General features: G+C 35.3%; 2 protein-coding genes across 3 annotated transcripts; one reads left to right on the forward strand and one right to left on the reverse strand.

Annotated features, from left to right (window-relative positions):
• The first annotated feature begins 1,300 nt into the window (after positions 1-1,300).
• LOC149397851 (bifunctional purple acid phosphatase 26-like) lies at positions 1,301-6,007 on the forward strand. Of its 2 annotated transcripts, none has more exons than XM_089614860.1 (10): positions 1,301-1,464; positions 2,050-2,232; positions 2,349-2,552; positions 2,649-2,760; positions 2,871-3,130; positions 3,303-3,441; positions 4,303-4,523; positions 4,632-4,753; positions 5,356-5,517; positions 5,716-6,007. In XM_089614860.1, exons 2-10 carry the CDS (start codon positions 2,065-2,067, stop codon positions 5,789-5,791), a joined length of 1,464 nt encoding a protein of 487 aa, XP_089470986.1. In that variant the 5' UTR covers positions 1,301-1,464; positions 2,050-2,064; the 3' UTR covers positions 5,792-6,007. The 2 variants fall into 2 exon arrangements, with proteins under 2 accessions (XP_089470986.1, XP_089470987.1); XM_089614861.1 differs by having other exon boundaries at positions 1,302-1,464; positions 2,904-3,130; positions 5,716-6,005.
• A 7,169-nt stretch (positions 6,008-13,176) lies between these two features.
• LOC149397852 (synaptotagmin-5-like) lies at positions 13,177-19,612 on the reverse strand. The gene is made up of 12 exons (XM_089615241.1): positions 19,319-19,612; positions 19,176-19,224; positions 18,973-19,093; positions 17,777-17,898; positions 17,330-17,431; positions 17,103-17,177; positions 16,664-16,743; positions 15,921-16,071; positions 15,606-15,836; positions 14,282-14,578; positions 14,086-14,199; positions 13,177-13,668 (listed from the first exon to the last, which is right to left on the reverse strand). The coding sequence occupies exons 1-12, from the start codon at positions 19,528-19,530 to the stop codon at positions 13,522-13,524; spliced, it is 1,701 nt and encodes a 566-aa protein (XP_089471367.1). The 5' UTR covers positions 19,531-19,612; the 3' UTR covers positions 13,177-13,521.
• Between the last annotated feature and the right edge of the window lie 2,874 nt (positions 19,613-22,486).

Here is a 22,486-nt window from a genome sequence, read left to right on the forward strand (position 1 = left end):
GTTGGTTGTTGTTCGTTCCCAGTTCTTCTTAAAGCCAAGGTGGAGATTTGTGAAGCGGGTGGCTTTAAAATAAGTGGGTCCCGCCACTATGTTTTCTTTATTTCCTTTGTGTATTATATACACTTGTGTTGTCTATGTGGAGAGACACACCGTGAAAACAAAAGAGGGAGGAAAAGAAAAGAGTGTGTGGGAGAGAAAAATAACCTAGAACAACTTGAGAGAAAAATCATAGAAAGAAAAGAGGAAGTGTTAAAAGCTTTTAATCTTTGTAATCTTGGATTGATTTTTAGTAATGGAACCACTATCCAAGCAAGAAGTATGACGTTTTTGGTCCGAACCTGGATAAAACTCGTCGTCTCATCTTTTTCATTTACTGTCGATTAAATTGTCTGAATTGGAGCCACAGAAGCATATAATATATATATATATATATATATATATATATATATATATATATATATAGATATTTCGTTATGCTAGTATATTTCGTGTTTTCTTTCATTCAAGTATTTATTAAATTCATGAATTTCTTGATTCAGTTATGTTTTTGAGTCTTTCAGCAATTCAATTCCAACAATTAAAGAAAAAAAAAATCAACCTCAATGAATGCAAAATTAAGTCTGGTAGAGTGTTTTTACTTTTTATTTAGGGCACATGGTAATTTTTTGTATTTAAAAATTATTAATTCATTTTAAATTAGATTAACTAATTAATAAACTCATGAAAGTTTCAAATATTTAAGAAAATAGTCAAAATTATTTTGTACAAAAAAAATAACACTGTCATTAAAATTTTGGATGATTTTTAAAAGTAATTTATCACATGATCAATTAAATTATCAAAATATGATATTTGCGTGTATAAACTATTTCACTACTGTAATTTTAAATCGCTTAATCACAACGTGAACAAAAAAAATTGCTAAAGAATAATCGCAAGCCAAAAGTAAATAATGAAAATTTTTCTGGCTCACTCACTCTACTAGTAAATAAATTCACTATTTCATTAAGAAAAAAAACATTTTTGTCAATTATAGATTGGCATCTTCACACGAGTCACAAAACAAATTTACGTGATCTTACATTAGATATTAGTATACGTCATTTTGACAATTCTTTTTCCCATGAAACGATCCACCCCAAAACGGGTCTTAATCGTATAGCCATACTCCGAGTCTAACGCTTCAACCAATAGAAATATGCCACGTGGTAACCGAACCGAAACGTAGCTGTGACAACAATGACAGAGAAGTCAAACCAGTTTTTCTTTGCTTTTTTCGGACGAAGAAGAGTAAAATTTAGATTGAAGCAAAAGTTTTAATAGTACAGTAGACACAGTTGTCTTCAGTCGAATAAATGCCACGTCACTCCCATCACTAATCACCCACGCACGACCAAAAACATCTGAGATCTCACTGGTTTCCTTAAATCTGACTTTGCAGTTCTCTCTATCTAAGAATCCCAGGTAAGATTAAATTTTTCTTTTTTCTTATTAATTTTGAATAGGGATGGAAAATAAAATCTAATCTTGTGATTTCCATTTTTTTTTTTTAAAGACCTCTTTTTCGCTATTAAACTTATTATGTTCATTTTTTTTCTAAATTTTATGAACGCCTGGTAATATTATTTGATGAGGTTGAGTTTGTTGTATAGTTTATTTATTTAACTTTTGATCTTTTTTGGTTCTGTGGACTCATATCCATAGTTTGAAAGTTGGGCTGTGCATGTTATTGTGTTGATTTAGATATGATATTGGGTCTGGGTTTTGGATTTTTCCTTTTGGCAGTAAATAGTTATCACATCACTACTTGCTCATCTGGTGTTTCTGACCTTATTTTATTATTCATTTTCATTTCAATGAAGAGATACAAAGATGAACTAGAAACAAGGACACTAGAAAGAGAGAGAGGATAAGATAAGGCACGCGAAATTAGGAACCCAGAAACAACAAGTCACGCACATTGTGAAATATTTAGGACCATTGAAGCATATATAGTTACAAAGCTACAATATCTTTGTGACACAATCGTGATCTGTTAACGTGATATAGGCGCGAGATTGGCTTATGTTGCTCCGAGAAATAATAGTCGGGTTCTTCGTGGTCCTAAGCTGTTTGAGGCATGGGAGAGCGGGGATAACGAGCCCTTTTCTCCGGTCAGAATGGCCGGCCGAAGATATCCCTCTCGACAACGACGTCTTTTCCGTTCCCGCCGGTTACAACGCTCCTCAACAAGTTAGGCTTAACCGCTCGTTTGATCGAAAGATTAACACTCGTAGAGAAAACCGAGTTAGTTATTTGAGGGTCAAGAAAGAGTTCTCGATAAAGCTCTTTTTCGTATAATTTTATAGGTGCACATAACACAAGGTGACTATGATGGAAAAGCGGTTATCGTATCGTGGGTCACGCCGGACGAAGCGGGGCCCACTAAAGTGCAATACGGCACGGAAGAGAAGAAGTACGAGTTCGAGTCGGAAGAGGGAACCGTGCAAAACTACACGTTTTACAAGTACCGCTCGGGATATATCCACCACTGCCTCATCGATGGCCTCGAGGTACAGATAATAGTTGTTTTTACTCTGATCTCGTTCCTTTGATTGTGTATTTGTGTTTGTGTGAATTGATTTGGTTGTGTCGGTTTTTTTTTTCAGTACGATACGAAGTACTATTACAAGATCGGGAGCGGGGACTCTGCTCGGGAGTTTTGGTTCAAAACTCCTCCGGCCATAGACATTGACGCTCCGTACAAGTTTGGAATCATTGGTGAGTTTTTTTTTTATTTATGTTTCTCAATGTTGCTCTTACTCGTAATTTGTATGATCAGACAATCAGAAATCTTACAATGACAAAGCTCTTGGATACTTATTTCTAAGCGGTTCGGTACTTTGAATTTGAAACGTTCGCAGGAGATTTGGGACAGACGTACAACTCGCTCTCGACGCTCGAGCACTACCTTGAGAGCGGAGCCGAAGCGGTGTTGTTCGTCGGAGATCTTTCGTACGCTGATCGGTACAATTACAACGACATCGGTCTGAGGTGGGACACGTGGGGTCGGTTCGTCGAGCGGAGCACCGCGTATCATCCGTGGATTTGGTCCACCGGGAATCACGAGATTGACTACTTCCCTGAATTGGTATCAAATGTCTTACGAACCAAAATCTTTATTACCGGTTACGGCTAGATTACACAGAAACAATAGTTAAATGAAACTAATCTTAATTCATTCGTTACGTGGGCTAGCGTAGGAGAAATTGATATTACTAACAAATATCTAATGTGACATGACATGTACATGGAATATATAGGACGAAGTTACTCCGATGAAGAACTTTCTATACCGATATACGACGCCCTATCTTTCGTGCAAAAGCAGCAACAAGCTTTGGTACGCTGTGAGACGTGCATCGGCGCACATCATCGTCCTCTCTAGCTACTCTCCATTCGGTAACACTCCTCATCCTAATAATAATAATAATACTAACATCCATGTATTAAATTCCTAGCCCTACTATCATATATAATCAAGGAAATAGCCCAACTTTTGGTTAATTTAATTTACTACTAAAGAAAGTTGTCAATTGCGAACATGGAGCTCAGCAAAAAGAAGTTCAACCGAGATTAATTTTGATGAATGTTGTTTAATATAATTTTCTTAGAAACCCATTAGTGACGAAAAAGCCGGGCTATAATTTCAATATTTATCCCGTAACTTCGAACAGAAATTCCGATCCAGTGGGAAAAAAAAATCAATTTCCGGAAATAAAATTGAATTCTTATTTGAAATGAGTTTTGCGATGGATTAAAATGTAAAGTTATTGAAAGTAGGGGCTAAAATGTAAAAGTGGGCTAATGAAGAAAAATTAATTGAAAACGGTCTCGTTAAAACCTCTCCGAGCAAACCCAAAGGGATAAATCTCGGTAGAGGAAAGAGTGCCATTAAATTCAAGGGTCCATTAGGGAAATAGCCAACTTAAACGTTTGACATTGCTAAAAAACCAACGTTCGGTAAATCTTAGGTAGATAGCCACTTTCAGATGTAAATCTTAGGTAAATAGCCACGTGGCTATTTACCTAAGATTTACATTTGAAAGTGGCTATTTACCTAAGATTTACCAAACGTTGACTATTTAGCAATGTCAAACGTTTAAATTGGCTATTTTCCTACTTTCATGTAAATTCTATTCATAATTATCAAGCTACTGAGTATTAAACACAAATACAATTCTGATCTCCAATGTTTACATAAATGACTCTTGAGCTCCTCGGACAGTATTTTTGAGTCTTGGATTTTTCGTGTTGGGACAGTGAAGTACACACCCCAGTGGAGGTGGTTGGAAGGAGAATTGAAGAGAGTGGATAGAGAAAAGACTCCGTGGCTGATCGTACTAATGCACGTTCCGATCTACAACAGCAACGCAGCGCATTTCATGGAGGGAGAGAGCATGAGAGCCGTCTTCGAGAGCTGGTTCGTCGAGCACAGAGTCGACGTCATCTTCGCCGGCCACGTTCACGCTTACGAAAGATCCGTACGTTTTTTTTATATTCTCATCCTATCGTTCGTTCATTCATCGAGACTTGTCTTTATCCGAGGTTTTGTATGTATACCTCTTTTTTGGTGTGTATGTGCTTTTCAGTATCGGGTCTCGAACATACGATACAACATCACGAGCGGCGATAACTACCCGGTTCCAGACAAATCGGCTCCTGTTTACATCACTGTCGGGGACGGAGGAAACCAGGAAGGCCTTGCTGGAAGGTAAAATAATATGAAAAAAAATAAAGTTTCTCTCTTTTCACGCAAATACTTATATTTTGGTCCCTAAACTAACTTTACGAGCATAATAGTTCTCCAACTCTTGAATTTTACAAATTTTAGTCCTTTAAAAAAAAATTTGTATGAAATCTATCACGTAAGAAACGTTAAAAACATATCTTCTGAATTAATTAACTTTGTTGAAGAAATTAATTAGATTATTAACTAATCCCAAAATGACTAAGTTAATGTTAAACCATTTTGAATTGTTAAGAGTAAGATTGTATTTTCATGATATTAACAAGCTAGTTATTTATGCTCTTAAATAAGTTTTACAGTTGTTTAGACGTTCTGTTTCATTTCTTTTTTTCTTTTTTCTTTTAACTATTGCTACAAAACCAACAGTTTGAGTATGAATATCATGTTTTCTCATAAAAGTAGTTTCAGGACTAAATTTCTGCTCTCTACGGGTCTCTTTTTCTGAATTGAATTACTTTGTATTCTATTTTTATCACATTAATACGATATCAAAGCTCAGAATATCAGTTCCCTCGAGTTGTTTTAAAACTGCTGGCCTTTGAAGCATTTGGGCATTTTTTAAACAGGTTCTTAGATCCGCAGCCTGATTACTCGGCATTTAGAGAGGCGAGCTACGGGCATTCGACGCTGGAGATTATGAACCGAACTCACGCAATTTACCATTGGAACCGCAATGACGACGGAAAGAAGTCCGTCACCGACTCGTTTGTGCTCCGAAATCAGTACTGGTATCATCTTTATTTCCTTTCTTAACACTAAGAACTCGTTTGATAAATAGTATAAAAAAAAATTAAAAAAAAAAAAAAAAAACACCCTACTACAACCTATGTATTTATTTTATTATTTGAATTTTAAGTGGTGATTGAGTTGAATTTCAATGAGTTTGTTTGTTTATATATTTATTTATTGTTTGGGAAAACTTGTAGGAGTAACACAAGGAGGAGGAGAAAGTTGAAGAAGCATTACATGAGTAGTTCTGTTGGAAGATTCGCCTCAAAATGACAGTAATATATCAAAGCACTTATTGTCTCTCTCACTATCTCTCTACACGCATCTATGTGTGTCTATAACAAGGAAACATATGTTGAATTTGGACTGGATGACCCTAGATTTTATTGTTCTATCTATTCATGGGTTCTGTGCTAAATGATCTCTCTCAGGGTGTTTGCCAATAAATACTTATGTTCAGAAGAAAATAAACTCATTTATGATGAAAAAAATTACATGTTTTCCTATTTCTACTATTTTCTCAAATCTTTCTTATAGAAAAAAAAAATAAAAAAAAATAAGGAAGAAAAATAAATGTGAGGGAAAAAAAATTAAAATATCTCGCATATTTCTTTAGCTGGTTTGAATTTGCTGAAATGAAATTTGAGCAATGATTAGATAGCAGTTCTATGAGTGAATTGCGGATTCTTTGTTCCTCTCAAAATAGAGAGGAAAATGATGAAACTCACATGTGATTTCATTTTTTTGCATTCCATATACATGTGCTCGTTTTTTTGTTTTGTTAACTCCTAGTTATCAATTGTCTTTTTTTGACTTGGGGGAGAAGTGAATCAAGTGATGATGATTCAATCACCTCTAGTAAAAGAGTCTTCGAGATAATAAATGAAAGGATTCGAGAGAGAACTGTTTGTGAATGAGAGAATAGAGAAGACGATACATTCTCATTAACCTTCAATGTATTACAGTGCAGAGTATTTAAACGTTTGTAAACTAACACAAATTCTAACTGAATTCAACTAACACAAATCCTAACTAACTTGACACGCTGGCAATCCGTGTAAGCTCTGACGCGGATCAGCCTCGCCAGTACACGCTGGCAGTGCGCATGTGTGTTGAGCTGGCTCAGCTTCTCCAATACCCCCCCTCAAGCTCATGGTACTCCAATCGAGAACCTTGAGCTTGGACGTCAACTTAGGAAAAGCTGAGCTGGAAATGGCTTTGGTGAGAATGTCTGCTATTTGGTCCACAGCAGGGACATGTTGAACTTTGATAAGACCACGTTGAACTTTCTCTCTCACAAAATATATATCCAGCTCAATGTGCTTGGTCCGAGCATGGAGAACCGGATTCCCAGAGAGATGAATAGTACTCACATTGTCACACCATAGAGTAGGGAGTTTGGTGCTTTGAACACCAAGCTCAGTGAGTAAATTCTGAGTCCAACTGACCTCAGCAACTAGAGACACAAGGCTTCTGTATTCAGCCTCAGTGGATGACCTTGACACAGTATGTTGCTTCTTCGATTGCCAGGAGATCGGATTGTTACCCAGGTAAAGGCAATAGCCAGTTGTAGACCTCCTGTTTAGGACATCAGAGCCCCAATCAGCATCACTATAGCCAACCAGATTGAGTGACTGAGTTTTGTCACAATGCTTGCTGAAGTGCAGACCATGACGAAGTGTGCCACTCAAGTATCTGAGGATTCTCTTAACGGCCTTCCAGTGATCTTCAAGTGTGGCTTGCATAAACTGACAAACACGATTAACACTGAAGGCAAGTTCTGTACGCGTGATTGTCAGGTATTGCAAAGCACCAACAATGCTCCTATAGTGATGAACATCTTCAAAGGGCTTGCTTCCATAGTCTAGAAACTTGTGCCCAGACGTAAGAGGAGTTGTAGTTGACTTGGCATTCACCATCTTGGTTCGAGTGATGAGGTCTTTTATGTACTTTGTTTGACACAGAAAAAGACCCTGAGAAGTTTTCTTGACCTCCACGCCAAGGAAGTAATTAATCTCACCAAGATCTTTCAGTGAAAAACTCCGATTAAGCTCAGAGATTATCCTTTGAACTGCAAGATTGTCACTACCAGTGATGAGTATATCGTCCACGTACACCAAGATGAACACTGTCAACTTGTCAGTGTTTAGAATGAACAGAGACTGGTCAGATTTTGCAGACTGAAAACCTTGTTGTAGAAGAGCATTATGAAGTTTCTCAAACCACGCCCTTGGTGCTTGTTTTAGACCATATATAGACTTTATCAAACGACACACATCATTTGGTCTAGAAGCATCCTCAAACCCAAAGGGCTGTTTCATGTATACCTCCTCTTTGAGAATTCCACTTAGAAAGGCATTGTTCACATCTAACTGATGAACAATCCAGTCTCTATCAATGGCAATTGACAGCACAACCCGAATAGTAGATGGCTTGACCACAGGGCTAAAGGTTTCACAGAAATCAAAACCAGCTACTTGGTGAAAACCTTTAGCAACTAACCTGGCCTTGTGTCTATAGATTGAACCATCTGGATTTTCCTTGAGTTTGTAAACCCATTTGCACCCAATGGCCCTCCTGTCAGCTGGAAGATCAACAAGCCTCCACGTGTTGTTACTTAGTAAGGCCAGATATTCATCAGTCATGGTTGCTTTCCATTCTTCATGCAGTAAAGCCTCTTTGTCATTGGAAGGCTCTCGTGTAAGCAAGAAGGCTTTAGGCTTGGAGATGCCATTCTTTGAACGTGTGACCATGGCATGGGTGTTCTGACCAGCTACTTCAATGTGCTCTGGTTGATGCAGGTCAACAGGACAGGGAGACTCAGTCTCAGACCCTGAGATAGCTGGCTCAGGAGATGAACAAGCTGGTTCAGGAGACAAGAGTGAGCAATGGTGATTCTCTGGTGCACAACCTGCTTGACTAGGAGACAGAGCACACTCAAGTGGCATAGGATTAGCATTAAAACATGTTGGTTATCTGTGTGAGAATGACTGACACAAGGTTCAACAGGTAAGGATGAGGTGTTTTTGGTTAGGACTCCTAAAATGTTCTGACTGGGTAGGACATGAGTGACTTTGTGGATTTCAGGTTTGTTTTTGGCAAAGGGAAAATGACTCTCATTGAATATGACATTTCTAGCAATGTAAATTATGCCTGTGCTAGACATACATTTGTAATCCTTGTGACACAAGCTATAGCCAAGAAGGTTAATGTTCTCTCACCTAAGGGTTGATTCCAGAACCGATAGATTGCTAGCACTTTCGAAGTAAGTAACGTTCGAAAGAATGTTTCGCTGGGGAAGCAACAATGCTTAGGGCTGATATGTATCAAAGGAAGTATAACGGAATAAATTGACTTCTCTCAACACGGGTTGAACCTGGAGGATCTTGATCACGAACTGACTATATCAGTGGACACTCGTCACGATGAGTAAATATAATTCTAGTATAAAGGAGAGTTCAGTCTTGGCTTACAAGGTGGAGTATTTGACCAAGATTAGACGAATCGATGAAAAAAAGAGAAAGGACTATTTCGTCTTTTTCATCGGATTTGTTAAGCTTCTATTACTAGGTCCATAGTCCCCGATTCGGCTCTGATAAAGGCGGATAAGAACTTTCGTATAATAATGTTTATCATTATTAATCTCACTTGCTGTAGTTGTGATTGACAGCATTAATTCTGGAAAACGGGTATTCGCAGAATTAAATAAATATTTATGGTAGAATTGTTTATTTATTGTTTGATCAAGTAAATAAACAATTATTAATTATTTGTTTATTGTTGGACCAAGTAAATAAATGATTAATTGGGTTTTAAGCAATTGGGCCTTGCACAAAATATGAAAATCGGATTTGGGAATTTTGGCATGGGAGTTGCGCAAATCCCCCTTGGCCGTGTGCCTAAAATTCAACTTTTACATAATTGGTATTTACCAATTTTTTCTCTTTAGTTGTTTAAATAAAGGAGAGAGAATAATATAAGATATTGTCCTATCTTTTCTCATTATTTAAATGAAAGTATTTAGGAGAATATATTTAAAGGGAAATAATATATTCTACTTTATTATCTCACGAAATAAAATATTATATATTTAAATAGAGAATAATATCTCATAGATATTGATCTGATGGATGAGAGAAAAAGTAGGATTCACTTGTTGAGATCCAAGGGCCTAGATTTAATCCACCAGTGTGAACACAATAAAAGGAAATAAAATATTCTGGAAGATTCCGTGAATATCTCCTTATACTACTATAAATAGGGGTTCATGAAAAGGCAAAAATTACGGATTTTGACCTAATAATTTCGTGGCTCTCCCTTGGCCGTGCAAAATTTTCTCTCCCTCCCCTCGGAAATTCGTTTCCATTCTTAGTAAAATAAGAGAGAGATCTCGAAACACCTAGTTTCGTGATCTTGTGAGATAAAGACTGTGTCCACTCATCTTTCTTATTCGTCTCGGAGATTACGTTTCGGAAGACTAAGGTGTCATCCTCGAGTCCTTCATCAAGACGACGCAAGGAGTACGCAATTGGTTTAGGAGCGTTCTGTTGCTAAACCGAAAATCAATGTAAGTATTCGTTTTTCGCTCAAATCGGTTGCTTGATAAATATGCCCTCGTGAATTAAATTAATTAAACATAACTAGATCTTGTTAATTATAACCATAATTTAATTAGCTTATGATCAGCGTAATTAATTATTTTTCCGCATTAATATGGTTATATGGTGGAATCATCTCAAACGAGTCGCATCAGGGTTCTATCAGGAACAAGACTAGAGTTAAAATCAGAATAACCAACATATTTAATGTTTAATCCCTCACCATCTCCCATGTGAACCTGTTCATTGCCATGGTAGTCTGTCATTGAATTGAGATTTGCTACGTCTGTTGTGATGTGGTTTGTGGCTCCTGAGTCAGGGAACCAATCACCATCATCAGTAGGGAACCAAGCAGAGTCTGATGTAGCATTCATGGCATAAGGGCCAGTGTCTTCAGTATGAATCCCCTGAGAAGAAGAAGCTTCACTCTGAAGGTATTGATCGGGATAAGTTTGGACTTGAGCTACATTTCCTTGGACTGGACTCCCAGAATTGACTTGCTGGAGCTGTGTTGGTGTGGTGAAGGAGTGATCAAACCTGTAGTAGCACTGAAGAGCTGTGTGTCCAAGTTTTCCACACACTTGGCAGAGAGGTTTGTTGTTTTGCCAATTTCCTCTACCAGTGCCCTGATTCCTTCCTCTTCCACGAGACTGAAAGTTCTGAGCTCCTCTGAAGTTACCTCGACCGGTGTTGTAGCTTTGACCTTGTTGGTTGAATCGTGACTGATGCTGAGAATTCTGGAATCCAGATGGTTGGTTGTTGAAATTCCTCCGCTGATAGGAGTTGAAGCTAGGACCAGACCTTGCAAGATTAGCCATCGCGATGTTGTTGAGCACCTCTGGATTAGCTTCATGAGTTAGAAGCATTGACTCGAGATCATTGACGGTGTTTGGCTCAAGTCTCATATTGAACGAGACAATGAACATTTCATATTCAGAAGGCAATCCTTCAAGGATCGCATCTATGTGATCTTTAACCTCAGTCTTGTGACCTACGAGAGCTAGTAGATCCACGAGATTGTGAATTTTCAGAAGGTATTCATTAACAGACATTGAATTCTTCTTCAGATTTCGTAGAGCGTTCTTGTACTGAGAAACCTTCGCTCTAACCTGAGAGGCGAAGAATTCCTCGAGAGATTTCCACAATTGAGCAGTGGTTTTGCAATTGATCATACGAGAGACTAATGTATCAGACATGGATGAGAAAATCCATGATAGGATAAGTTGATCTTGTTGCTCCCAGTTCGCATACTCTGGATTCACCAGATCTGCAGTTTCGTGTTCGTTGCTGAGGAATTTGGCGGGAATTCGGTAGCTTCGAGAAAGAGTTACGCAGTCTTGAAGACGATGACCACGAATTGTAAGAGAAACCTGTTTTCTCCATGAGATGAAATTGAGATGATCGAGCTTCGTGGCAATTGGATGATTGAATGAGATCGGCGAGAACCGATTTGGTTGTCCGGTAACCTGAGACTCAGACATTTCGCCGGAAAATTCCTGCTCTTATACCATGAAAGGATTCGAGAGAGAACTGTTTGTGAATGAGAGAATAGAGAAGATGATACATTCTCATTAACCTTCAATGTATTACAGTGCAGAGTATTTAAACGTTTGTAAACTAACACAAATCCTAACTGAATTCAACTAACACAAATCCTAACTAACTTGACACGCTGGCAATCCGTGTGAGCTCTGACGTGGATCAGCCTCGCCAGTACACGCTGGCAGTACGCGTGTGTGCTGAGCTGGCTCAGCTTCTCCAATAATAAAGACATAATAATAAGGAAATTTCAGACTTTACAAGTTGAGAACTATATCCATACGGCTTGCTGAAATACAGATGAGACTTACCTACTTATCACTTTTTTTTTACAAGTTAGTTCTAAGTCAAACAGAAAAAAATAAATAAATAAAAAATAAGAAAAAATAAATAAAAATCAACAATAGAAAAGATGACGGAAAACACGTTGCAAGAATATAATATAAAGTAATAATAAAAGAGTCTTCGAGATAATAAAGACATAATAATAAGGAAATTTCAGACCTTACAAGTTGAGAACTATATACATACAGCCGGCTGAAATACAGATGGGACTCCCTACTTATCATTTTTTTTACAAATTAGTTCCAAGTCAAACAGAAAAAAGTGAAAAATAAAAATAAAATAAAAATCGAGAATAGAAAAGATGACGGAAAACACGTTGCAAGAATATAATATAAAGGAATAATAATAATATCATGTTTGTTCTTAACATAAATATTAAACAAAGAATATCTTAAAAATACACAAACAAAGAAATAATAAATTTAATAAACTTAAAACCTTACAAATAATACAATTTATATATGTAACGCGAAACTACTTGACGGAAAAAGTACCACAAAAAAACATGTTTTCCTCATCCAGTACAGATGAAGTACTTCCGTTGTAATCTTGATAACTTTCGACAAAATTTAAAACCTTCCTGTTAATACGATTTCATTCGGAAGAGAGGGTTAATAACATTCAGCTCTACAATTCATTGCATTAATTTTCTAAACATTGCATTGCGTATATATTTATTGAACATCACTCATATATAAACATATAAAAACATTGTTTATTTGTAATGAAAAGTTTACCCCTTTTTTTTATATAGATTCTGCTTTCCCGTGGAAAAAAAAGTTAAAATTGAACTTTACAATGTCAAAGTAGTCACCGAACAATATTTTCCATCGAAATATATATATATATATATATATATATATATATATATATATATATATACACACACACATTTCAAATGAAAGTAACCATCACAGAGAATGCAAATTCCATAGAACTTCGAAAAAAAAATAATAAATAAATAAATAAAATAAATAAATAAATAAAAAAAATTAAAGGCGAAATTTCAAACCTTGGTTGATCATTTAGAACGCAGAATTAGAACAAGTCTTTTAAGGAGTAACTTCATCAAAAATGAACAGTTAATATTAGTATTAAGAGTACAGGTTTCCACTCTGTATAAGATTAAAATCTAATGAATGAGCAAACTCAAATACCACTCTTCATAGAAAGGTGGAACAAAAAAAGGTCTTATGATATATATAACTATAGATTCTGAAACCTGATAGGATTGTGATACAAGTCACTGCTATGATGAGCAGGTAAATAAATTCATGGCACAGGTGAATATAACTCTTGGTGCAAAAAAAAAAAAAATAATAATAAAAAATAAAAAATAAGTAAATAAAAATGTCATCCAACAATATAAATTTGGATGGTAATAACTCTTCAAACACTTCACTGCTCTGTATTCATAGTTTGTACAATTATGTACACTCTTCGCCTCAAGGAAAAAAAAAAAAAAAAAAAAAAAAAAAAAAAAAACAGATGCTGAGAGGTATTTCAGCATGCCGAGACGGGTCAAGAGTCGCGCAAAATGGGCTGAGGCATCCACTTGAGATGTAGATTGAGTTTCCCAGATTTTGCCTCATCTAGCTCGAAGCTGTCTTTGTATTCGCCCTCGAGAAGTACCCTCGTAAGTGTGAGTATGACTCTCCCCATGTAGTCCTACACAATATGTTCGAGGCCAACTTAAAAACCTGAGAACCGGGAGACTTAAAAAAATAGACTTTTTTATCTCAAATAGTCCCGCAACTATTACATGAGTGACTTGTTGGTCCTTGAACTAAAATTATATTAATCACCTACGAAACTTAAAACATAATTCATTACCAACTTAAATATTGTTTAATTTTAAAAAAGAGAGTAACGAACTTAATTATAACTCTATAAACAGTAAATAAAAAACAATTTTGGATTATATATGGTACGAAATGTACTAAAACGCTACAAAAACAATCATTCGGTGACCATTTCGCTAAGAAAAACCTAGTTTAGGGACCACCAAAATGCGCACACAAAATAGTTCAAGAAATTTGGACTAAAATGCCAAATATAATATATAAAAATAAAGACTTAATTTACCTTGCCAAAAGTATCGTGATCATAGACCTCGACAATTAGCATGTCGTGTAGTCCATCTTCGACGACAAAGTCAAACGTTTGGTTCCAAATAGGATTCAAGCTTTCGTTGACCACCTAAAAACCAATATAGAGAATCTTAGCAGTCTAGAAAACTCTCGAGGTTTTACAACAAAAAATGCTAGCCTAAAAATCTTACTCTAGTTTTGTTTCTCGTTCCGGATTTCTTCAGAGTAAGCACCACGAACGGGTCGGCCTTCCCCAACAGATCAACGGCTGGCAATTCTTCCGCAGATATTACGGTGACGCATAGCACGCCTCTGATTATTACTTCTCTTTTCTTCTGCGCAAGTTCTTTTTCATTGTCTTTGGCTTCCGTTCCATTGCCGCCGCTTTTGAGAACCTTCTCCAAAGAGGTCATCGAGAAGTTGGGATTGAAAGGATTCGTGAACCCGTTTTCCATCCCCAACGGGCAATATAAAAGCTCCAAATGCACCTGTGGCTCAAAAAACAGAGATATGAACAAATGGAACAAAAACAGTTCTTTTGGATAATTGGGCTGCAAATTATACTGTATATCTAGACGATTAACTTCGTTAACTTCCTAACCCAGTCATAAAATTATCATCCCTGAAATCAAACGGAAAGCAAAACAGCCTAGCCACCATTTTCCAACTCTAATAAGAATGTATAAACTAAACACCTATTACTTATTGTTTGGCAAGCTGGAGTCTTTTACATAATGATATACTAGTGGGTGGATATCCAGAAAATACATTGTAGGTTGCACAAACTTTTTTCCTTTTCGATGATCTGAAATGGGAAAATATCATATGCATCTCTTGTGCTTTTTGCATTTTTGGATTTATAATATCTTTTTTTAAAGTCAATGACAAATATCCCTTGAAATATATTAAAATATTACAACCCTTGCGATTGCGATTTGTAAGCATGAACCTCTATCAGAAATTTTGTTGACTTATTTTGTTTGAATGATTGGTAAAAGACTTAAATACCCTTTGTTTTTAGGGGAACTCTCTCAGGTGTGACTCGAACCCATGACCTCTAACAAAGTCAAAATACCCTTGGTTAAAAATTATCTTTAATTTATATTAAATAGATAGCCATTGTCTTGAGAAATTTTACAGAAAAAATGCCTACCAACGTTTTTCTATTCTTTAATACAATAACTATACATTTAAAATATTTTTAACTGACAACAATTGGTCTTCAAATTAAATAATTTTCTGAAGGCTAATTTCAAAAACTTCAAACTCGGGAAATTTCTCTCAAGAAAAAAACAAACTCAAGAAATTTGTGATCGGCTTTAAGCAGACTATTGAAGGCTAATTTTCTATTCTTTTTAACCAAACTACTGAAGGCTAATTTCAGAAACTTCAAACTCGGGAAATTTCTCTCAAGAAAAAAACAAACTCGAGAAATTTGTGATCGACTTTAAGCAGATGGTATGATCACCGCTTTAAAAATACATATGTGTGTGTGTGGGCAACGGTAGGACTTACCTGTCCTCTGTTCTTGGTGTCTCTCTGAACATCCAAGTCTTTAACAAGCTTCAACCACACGTCCTTTACTTTACCGGGCTGAAGTTCGTTCAGCCTCACATGAGCACACCCGAGCAGCTCTGAAGCCTGAAGCCCCTCGCTGTCGTAAATCTTCACCACCAAGTGCTGAGTCGAAGCATCTTCCACAATGAACTCAAAGTGCTCGTTCCATATCGGATTCAAATCGTTGTTCTGAAACATACACACACGACAAATACGAATTATAAACTGAATGGAACAAAACTTATAAAAACAGAAAGGGAATAGAAACTATACGATTGTTTTGCTGGTTCTCATCCTGTCGCGAATTGGCCGAATGTATATCACGGCATAGGGGTCGGATTTCCCAACCAAATCCTTGTTGGTCAACTCCTTTGCCTGCACAAGCTTCACCTCTAACGTCCCGACTGGCTTCAATTCCAGGTCACTGAGTAAAATGGAAGAGATAAACGGCACCGTAATTACATTCAAAACGATTTACCGAACAAATGATAAAGACCGTATTCTTCTCTCTACCTTGCGGAATTCCTAAACAACTAAAATATTCATTCAGTGAAGGCTATTATTAAGGCGGGTAAAATTCAGAATCAAATTCTTTTTCAACATAATGGTACCTACTTTTTAATTGTGAATACTAATACCCTGAGATGTTGAACATCTGCAACTTCTTAATTGTGCAAAATTATGCCGGCACTCTTTAACAAAATATAAATTTACGTTGCTCTATAATTTTACTACATGAAAATAATGATTTCCTTGCTAAGTTTCTAACTACTTGACTTTAATCTTTAATCTCTCACAAATTGTATTATCCGTCATGTAGTAAAATTTTCATAATAAGGTATAAATTTGCACATAACTGGGTTATAAATTTGCACAATTAACTAAGTGTATTGTTTTGCAGAAAAAGGAAAGTAAGGGTATTATGACTTCTCCTATAAATTACAGAACCAATGTGTGTAAGAAAATGTACAGATTAGCCTAATAAGTCTTCCTCCATATTTTCTGTTTTGTTTTACCTATAATCACCGGGCAAAATGGGGACGATTTTCCGAACTGGCCATGTCAATGTATCTTCAATAGCGTCGCGAATTGTGCTCTGAAAGTAGAAATTTAAATTCTCGATAAGTCCGAGACCATTTTAGCATTAACAAAGTGTGAGAATATCGGGATGTATGGAAAGATGAATAATAATTTGAAAAAGGCGTATGTGCATTCTGAAAAAGGAATAATAATTTGAAAAAAAAAAAAGTTAAAGTACTGACTACTTACTAAGCACAGTTAAAAAAAAAATGCATCAAGCTCAAAATCAAGAGTCGAGTATAAATTGTACATTTTCATGAAAAAATTCTTCCAACGCCAGCCAAAGAAAAGAAAATTCTAAACTCTTTACTTTTCCCCTTTCTTTTTAGGCATATACAGTTCTCAAAATCACTATATAATGGGACATGATCAAACCTCAATCGAATCATAAAGCCCAGGAATCGCTGATATATCACCACCCACAACTTTAAGTTTAAAATCCAAATCTTTCTGCATATGGAGAAAAAAAAATGTCAGAACTACAAGGGACAGTGCTTAATTACCAGTTCATATGCTTCGATTATGTTCACTGACACATTCATACTCTTCCTCAGTGTGGAACTTCTTTTGTTTCAATACCATAAATATCATAGAAATCTGACCTTTTCTTTCAAAGAATAACAAACAGCTCCAAAGCATGGTAACTCTTCAACAAGAGGCTTGAATATCAACCTGAAAACTCCAGTGAATCCAATATTTTTCACCTGGATAGGGGTGGAACAAACAGGTCAGCCAGGGAAATTTAAAAAAATTAAATTAAACAAATAAGTTGATACACAAGAAATAAATGTGGATGCCATTTCATTCCCAATCAAATTATCAAATAAATAAGTAACAAGAAAATTATGAACACAGAAAATTGATAAAACTGATTTTATTTTCTTTGGTACTTGAACTATTCCAAGACAAAAAAAGAGAACTTCTAATCCCAGTTTCTATATTGAAAACTGTCACTCTGAAATCCAAAATACTACAATGTTATTTATTCAATCGCACATAGAGAATCGAAAATTGAATATCAAAAGGGAAATATTGTTTTTTTGGGGTACCTGAACAGGCAGGCCAACACCGACTAAAGTTTTTATATCGAGTATAATGCTCGGATTCCCGTCCCACTTCATTTCCAAATCCATGACGACACTATCTTTGTCACCTTCAACAATCCTGATCCCTAAAAACCAACCAAAAAAAAAAAATTAGCTCGCATCAAAGTTGCAAAGAACGGTTTCGAATATAATTCAGGGATACTAGTCAACTATTATATTAGTGTTGAGTTGTAGAGCCTGATTTATCAATGACGCTATGAGGACCTTACGCAGAGACTTCACGCGGATAGACCTTTCACGAGAACTATTACATTTACCGAATAGCATTTCGGGAATTTTACGCTTTCATTATGTTCGCCCTAGTTTTTCTTTACATCCCATTGGGCGTCTTTTTCTTTGTAAATCCTATGAGAGATTTGTACTCGAACTCGATTTCCCGGTTTTAATTATTTTTTTGAAGGCAGCTTTGCTGCAGTGGGGATTGAACCCACGACCTCCACATAGGAGGTGGTGTGGAATTACCACTAGGCTATCCTAGGTACCACGGTTTTAATTATTATGAAATCATCAACAGCAAAGTAGAAGTGGCTCTCACATTAAGAAAGAACAGCTCTAGATATGTGTGTTATTTTGCTCTATGCTTTATCAATCAGTTTTGGCTAGGTCTCGGATTAGGGGATTTAATTCTAACAATAAGCATATTTACCAGAAGCAAAAAAAAAAAAAAAAAAAATTAAAAAAACCGAGCATCCGCAATTCTACTTTCACTACCAATTTCCTAAAATTATTCTACTTTTGGATCTCTCTCTCTCTCTCTCTCTCTCTCTCTCTCTCTCTCTCTCTCTCTCAAACTAGTGTCTAAATAACTTGTTTCAGAGACCTGATCATTCCACATAATTTTTTTACCCAAATGCTATGTTTAGGTAAATAGCAACTACCTGAGCTATCATACTCCATTCCACTAACAATGCTGTACATCAAACTAGCTTTGACCTCTCTTAACATTAACGATCACTAGAAGAGTATTTAAACCCACTATTTTTCCTAATAAAGCGTTACACTTTGGCAAAAGAAATTATAGAAAAGAAATTAATAAAATGGAAAGAGAAAAAAAAAATGAAAGATCTGAAATAAACGAGTGCACATTGAAATAATAGTAAAATTACTCAAATGTAAAAAATAAAATAAAAAAAACTAACCAGTAAATTGTGGAGCTACAGTGCCGAGAGTGAGCTTAGAGAACTTGAGAGAAGACAATATGACCGGTCTGTATTGCTCAAGAACCGGCTCTACATTGTTCTTTATCAACTCAGAAGCTGCCTAATTAAATCATTCAAATTTAGCAACACACCAAAATTCACTACCGAAAATCAAACATATTTACATATCAATTCATTTTCACCAGATCAACATACGGCCAGATCTTCGAGAGATGTTGATTCAACCATTTCAACTGAAAAACACAAAACACGGAAATTAATATTAGTCCAACAAACTATAAGATTTCAAAGACAGAGACTGTGATAAAGAGAGAATAGAGAGCTTAACTTTTGCCATTGCGTGAATGTGACCCAGGAAGGGTAATATTCCGACGGCAAGATCTTTCTAGAATCTTCGACGGTCATTCGAGTGAAAGCGGCGATTGTGGCTGCGAGCTCCGACCGCCTCTTTGAGCGGTGGTTCTCGCATTTCACGAAGCCGATGATGATTCCGAGGCCCGCTGCGAGCCCTAGAACGATCCCAAGGATGAACCCCATTGTTGTTGGACTTTCGAGCTTCGTTTGGAGAGAAATAGAGAATGAGAAAAAGAAGAAGAAAATGATGAGACTTCTGCTATGCTTTTGTAAGATCAGATGTGAATTATGGTAAAGTATTTATAAAGTCTTTTTTACTCCAAAATTATTATTATATTTGGTAGTTGATCTCTTTAATTATGTTTCATTATCCAAATTTTATTTTATTAAGAAAATAATTTACTATACGAAATTATTTAAATTAAATTAACTAAACAGTTAATTTAATTAACTTCGATTTGATGAACTATTTCTCTAATAAATTGAAACTTGAGCTAGATCAATAGAAAATTGACTAGTTTCAATCAATATTTGATTAATGTAAAATTAAAACGTTAAAAAATCTCTTTAATTATCATAGATAAAATTGTGTAGTAGATTTAAAATTACTTGGGTCGGAAGTAAGAATTTTTGTTTTATTTTATAATCATAGAGAAATTAAAAATAAATGAATAAATATTGGTTTAATGAATTTTGTGGGGAAATAATTTCGTTTTTAAATTTAAGTATATGTTGATTAGTGGGTCTAATTCTAATGTAAGTACTATATTCTTATTCTTATTGTCTTTTTTTTTAATGCAATTGTCTACTGTTTTTTATCACCTCCGCTAAAAGTACGTTTCTCTTGTGAATTATTTGTATTTTCAGTGTTTGAAAGAGTGTAAAGTCAGTGTTAAGTTCATTTTTTTAAATTTATTGTATGTGATTTTCTGTTTGTTAGGATGTTTGACATGTGGCTCCTTTTTGCCGACAGCTAGAGCACTCTCATTGGAGGGCAAAATGGGAATATTTTTGGTGATATGCGTCTTTTCTGTTTTCATTGTGATATAAAATGAAAATAAGGCTCGAGAGTTTGGGAATTGTGGTCGAGATGAATATGAGTGAGATTTTTTATTTTATTTTTTATTTTTTTATCGATTGGTGAATTTGAGGCAGTGGTGACCAACACGTACTAAGAAATGGACAAATGTTGGCATTAGGGAACAAAAGACATAATAGTTTGGACGCGAAAAGAGGGATTTTAGACATTTGTTTTGGTGCATAGAGATATTATTATTGATGTTCGACTTAAATCTAGACAATTGGATGGTGTGGAAATTATATTTTCAGAGTTTCCAAACTCTATTTGATATCATATTTGAAAATCAAGTCATCAGAAATTAAGCCATGTTTGTTTCTTCACTCAAAAACTGTTTTCTAGTTTTTGGGTTGAAAAAATTGAAAATCAAAATTGAAAACATGTTTGGTTAGGTGTTTTTGGAAAAAAATTTCAAAAATTTTTGAAGTTGTTTTGGAAAAAAGTAAAGAAAACTGAAAACAAATAAAAGGTGTTTTTGAAAAAAAAAATTCTTCTCTTCTCTCATCTTTCTCCTCATCTTCTCTTTTCATTCTTTCAAAAACATAAATGAAAACTATACCAAACACTTTTTTCAGTTTTTTCACTTTCTCAAAAACAAAAATGAAAACTGTACCAAACATCTTTTTGAAAACAACTACAAAACAGTTTTTCAATACAACTACAAAAATTAGAAAACAGAAAACAAAAGGTTGTGTTTGGTAGTTAACTCACAAAGTTTTTTGTTTTCTGTTTTCTAATTTTTGTAGTTGTATTGAAAAACTGTTTTGTAGTTGTTTTCAAAAAGTTGTTTGGTACAGTTTTCATTTTTGTTTTTGAGAAAGTGAAAAAACTGAAAAAAGCGTTTGGTATAGTTTTCATTTTTGTTTTTGAAAGAATGAAAAGAGAAGATGAGGAGAAAGAGGAGAGAAGAGAAGAAATTTTTTTTCAAAAACACCTTTTATTTGTTTTCAGTTTTCTTTACTTTTTTCCAAAACAACTTCAAAATTTTTTGAAATTTTTTTCCGAAAACACTTTACCAAACATGTTTTCAATTTTTTCAACTCAAAAACTAAAAAACAGTTTTTGAATTGCTTGCCAAACATGCCAAGCCTTTTAACTTTTAAATTGTTTAAAATGTCCTTAACTTCTAATTCTTTCTCTCTCATTTATTCCCACTTACCCATTCCTTCTCTCATTTTCACTCAACGCAATAAATAAATAAATAATAAAAAAAATCCTCACGCACGCACGAAGCTCATGAAGCTTCCCTCATTCATGTCAAACTTCCTCATCCTCGTCGGCCTTCCTCACACACGCACGTCCATCCCACGTCGACATCTTTCTGTTCGAAGTCGGCCGTCGTGGCTCTTCACAGACATGTGACATCTCACAATGATGATTGTTAAGGGTTTCTTAGATTTTTAAATTGATTCAAGAGTTTCTTAGTTTGTCACAAAATTTCAAAGCTATAGTTCTAGTGTTTCTTTATATCTCGAAATTTACTAATTGGGTTTAAAAAAAAATTAGGCTTTGATTTCAAAGTTTGGGATAAAATTTCATAATTTTCCTCTCTTTTAGGTTATATTTCGAAGTTTTGAGTTAAGGTTTTGGACTTTTGCATAAATGTTGGATATGATTTCAGATATTTGGAAAGGATGTTGTTTTGGAAAGAAATTTGAGGATAGGAAAATAATTACGAAATGTGTTAATCAATTTTTCTTTGCTATTTGACACATTTCAGAGTTTTTGGCTTATATATAATGACTCATTTAGGAGATTTGTGTCTCTGTTTGATATGATTTCAGAGATATGGGAAAGATTTTGTTTTGAATTTTGAAAGAATTATCAAGATATGTAAATGCTTTCGAACTTTTTCAGCCTTTTTTCCTCTGCTTGAAGACACATTTTGGAGTTTTGTTCCTCTGTTTGATGCTATAATTTAAAAGTTTTTTACCGTGTTATATGACCAATTTCGAACTTTTTTGCAGAAGCCGAAGTAGGAGTTAATAGTTCCTTTCTCCTCCAATTATGGTGGTCAAGTTAGCTTCAGAGGCGCTACGTACTTGAAGAAAACAAAGGAGG

Source organism: Urtica dioica, chromosome 5 (assembly GCF_054948205.1).
Source record: "Urtica dioica subsp. dioica isolate 48M chromosome 5, U.dioica_male_clone48M_v1_H2, whole genome shotgun sequence".
NCBI classification, from domain to species: domain Eukaryota; kingdom Viridiplantae; phylum Streptophyta; class Magnoliopsida; order Rosales; family Urticaceae; genus Urtica; species Urtica dioica.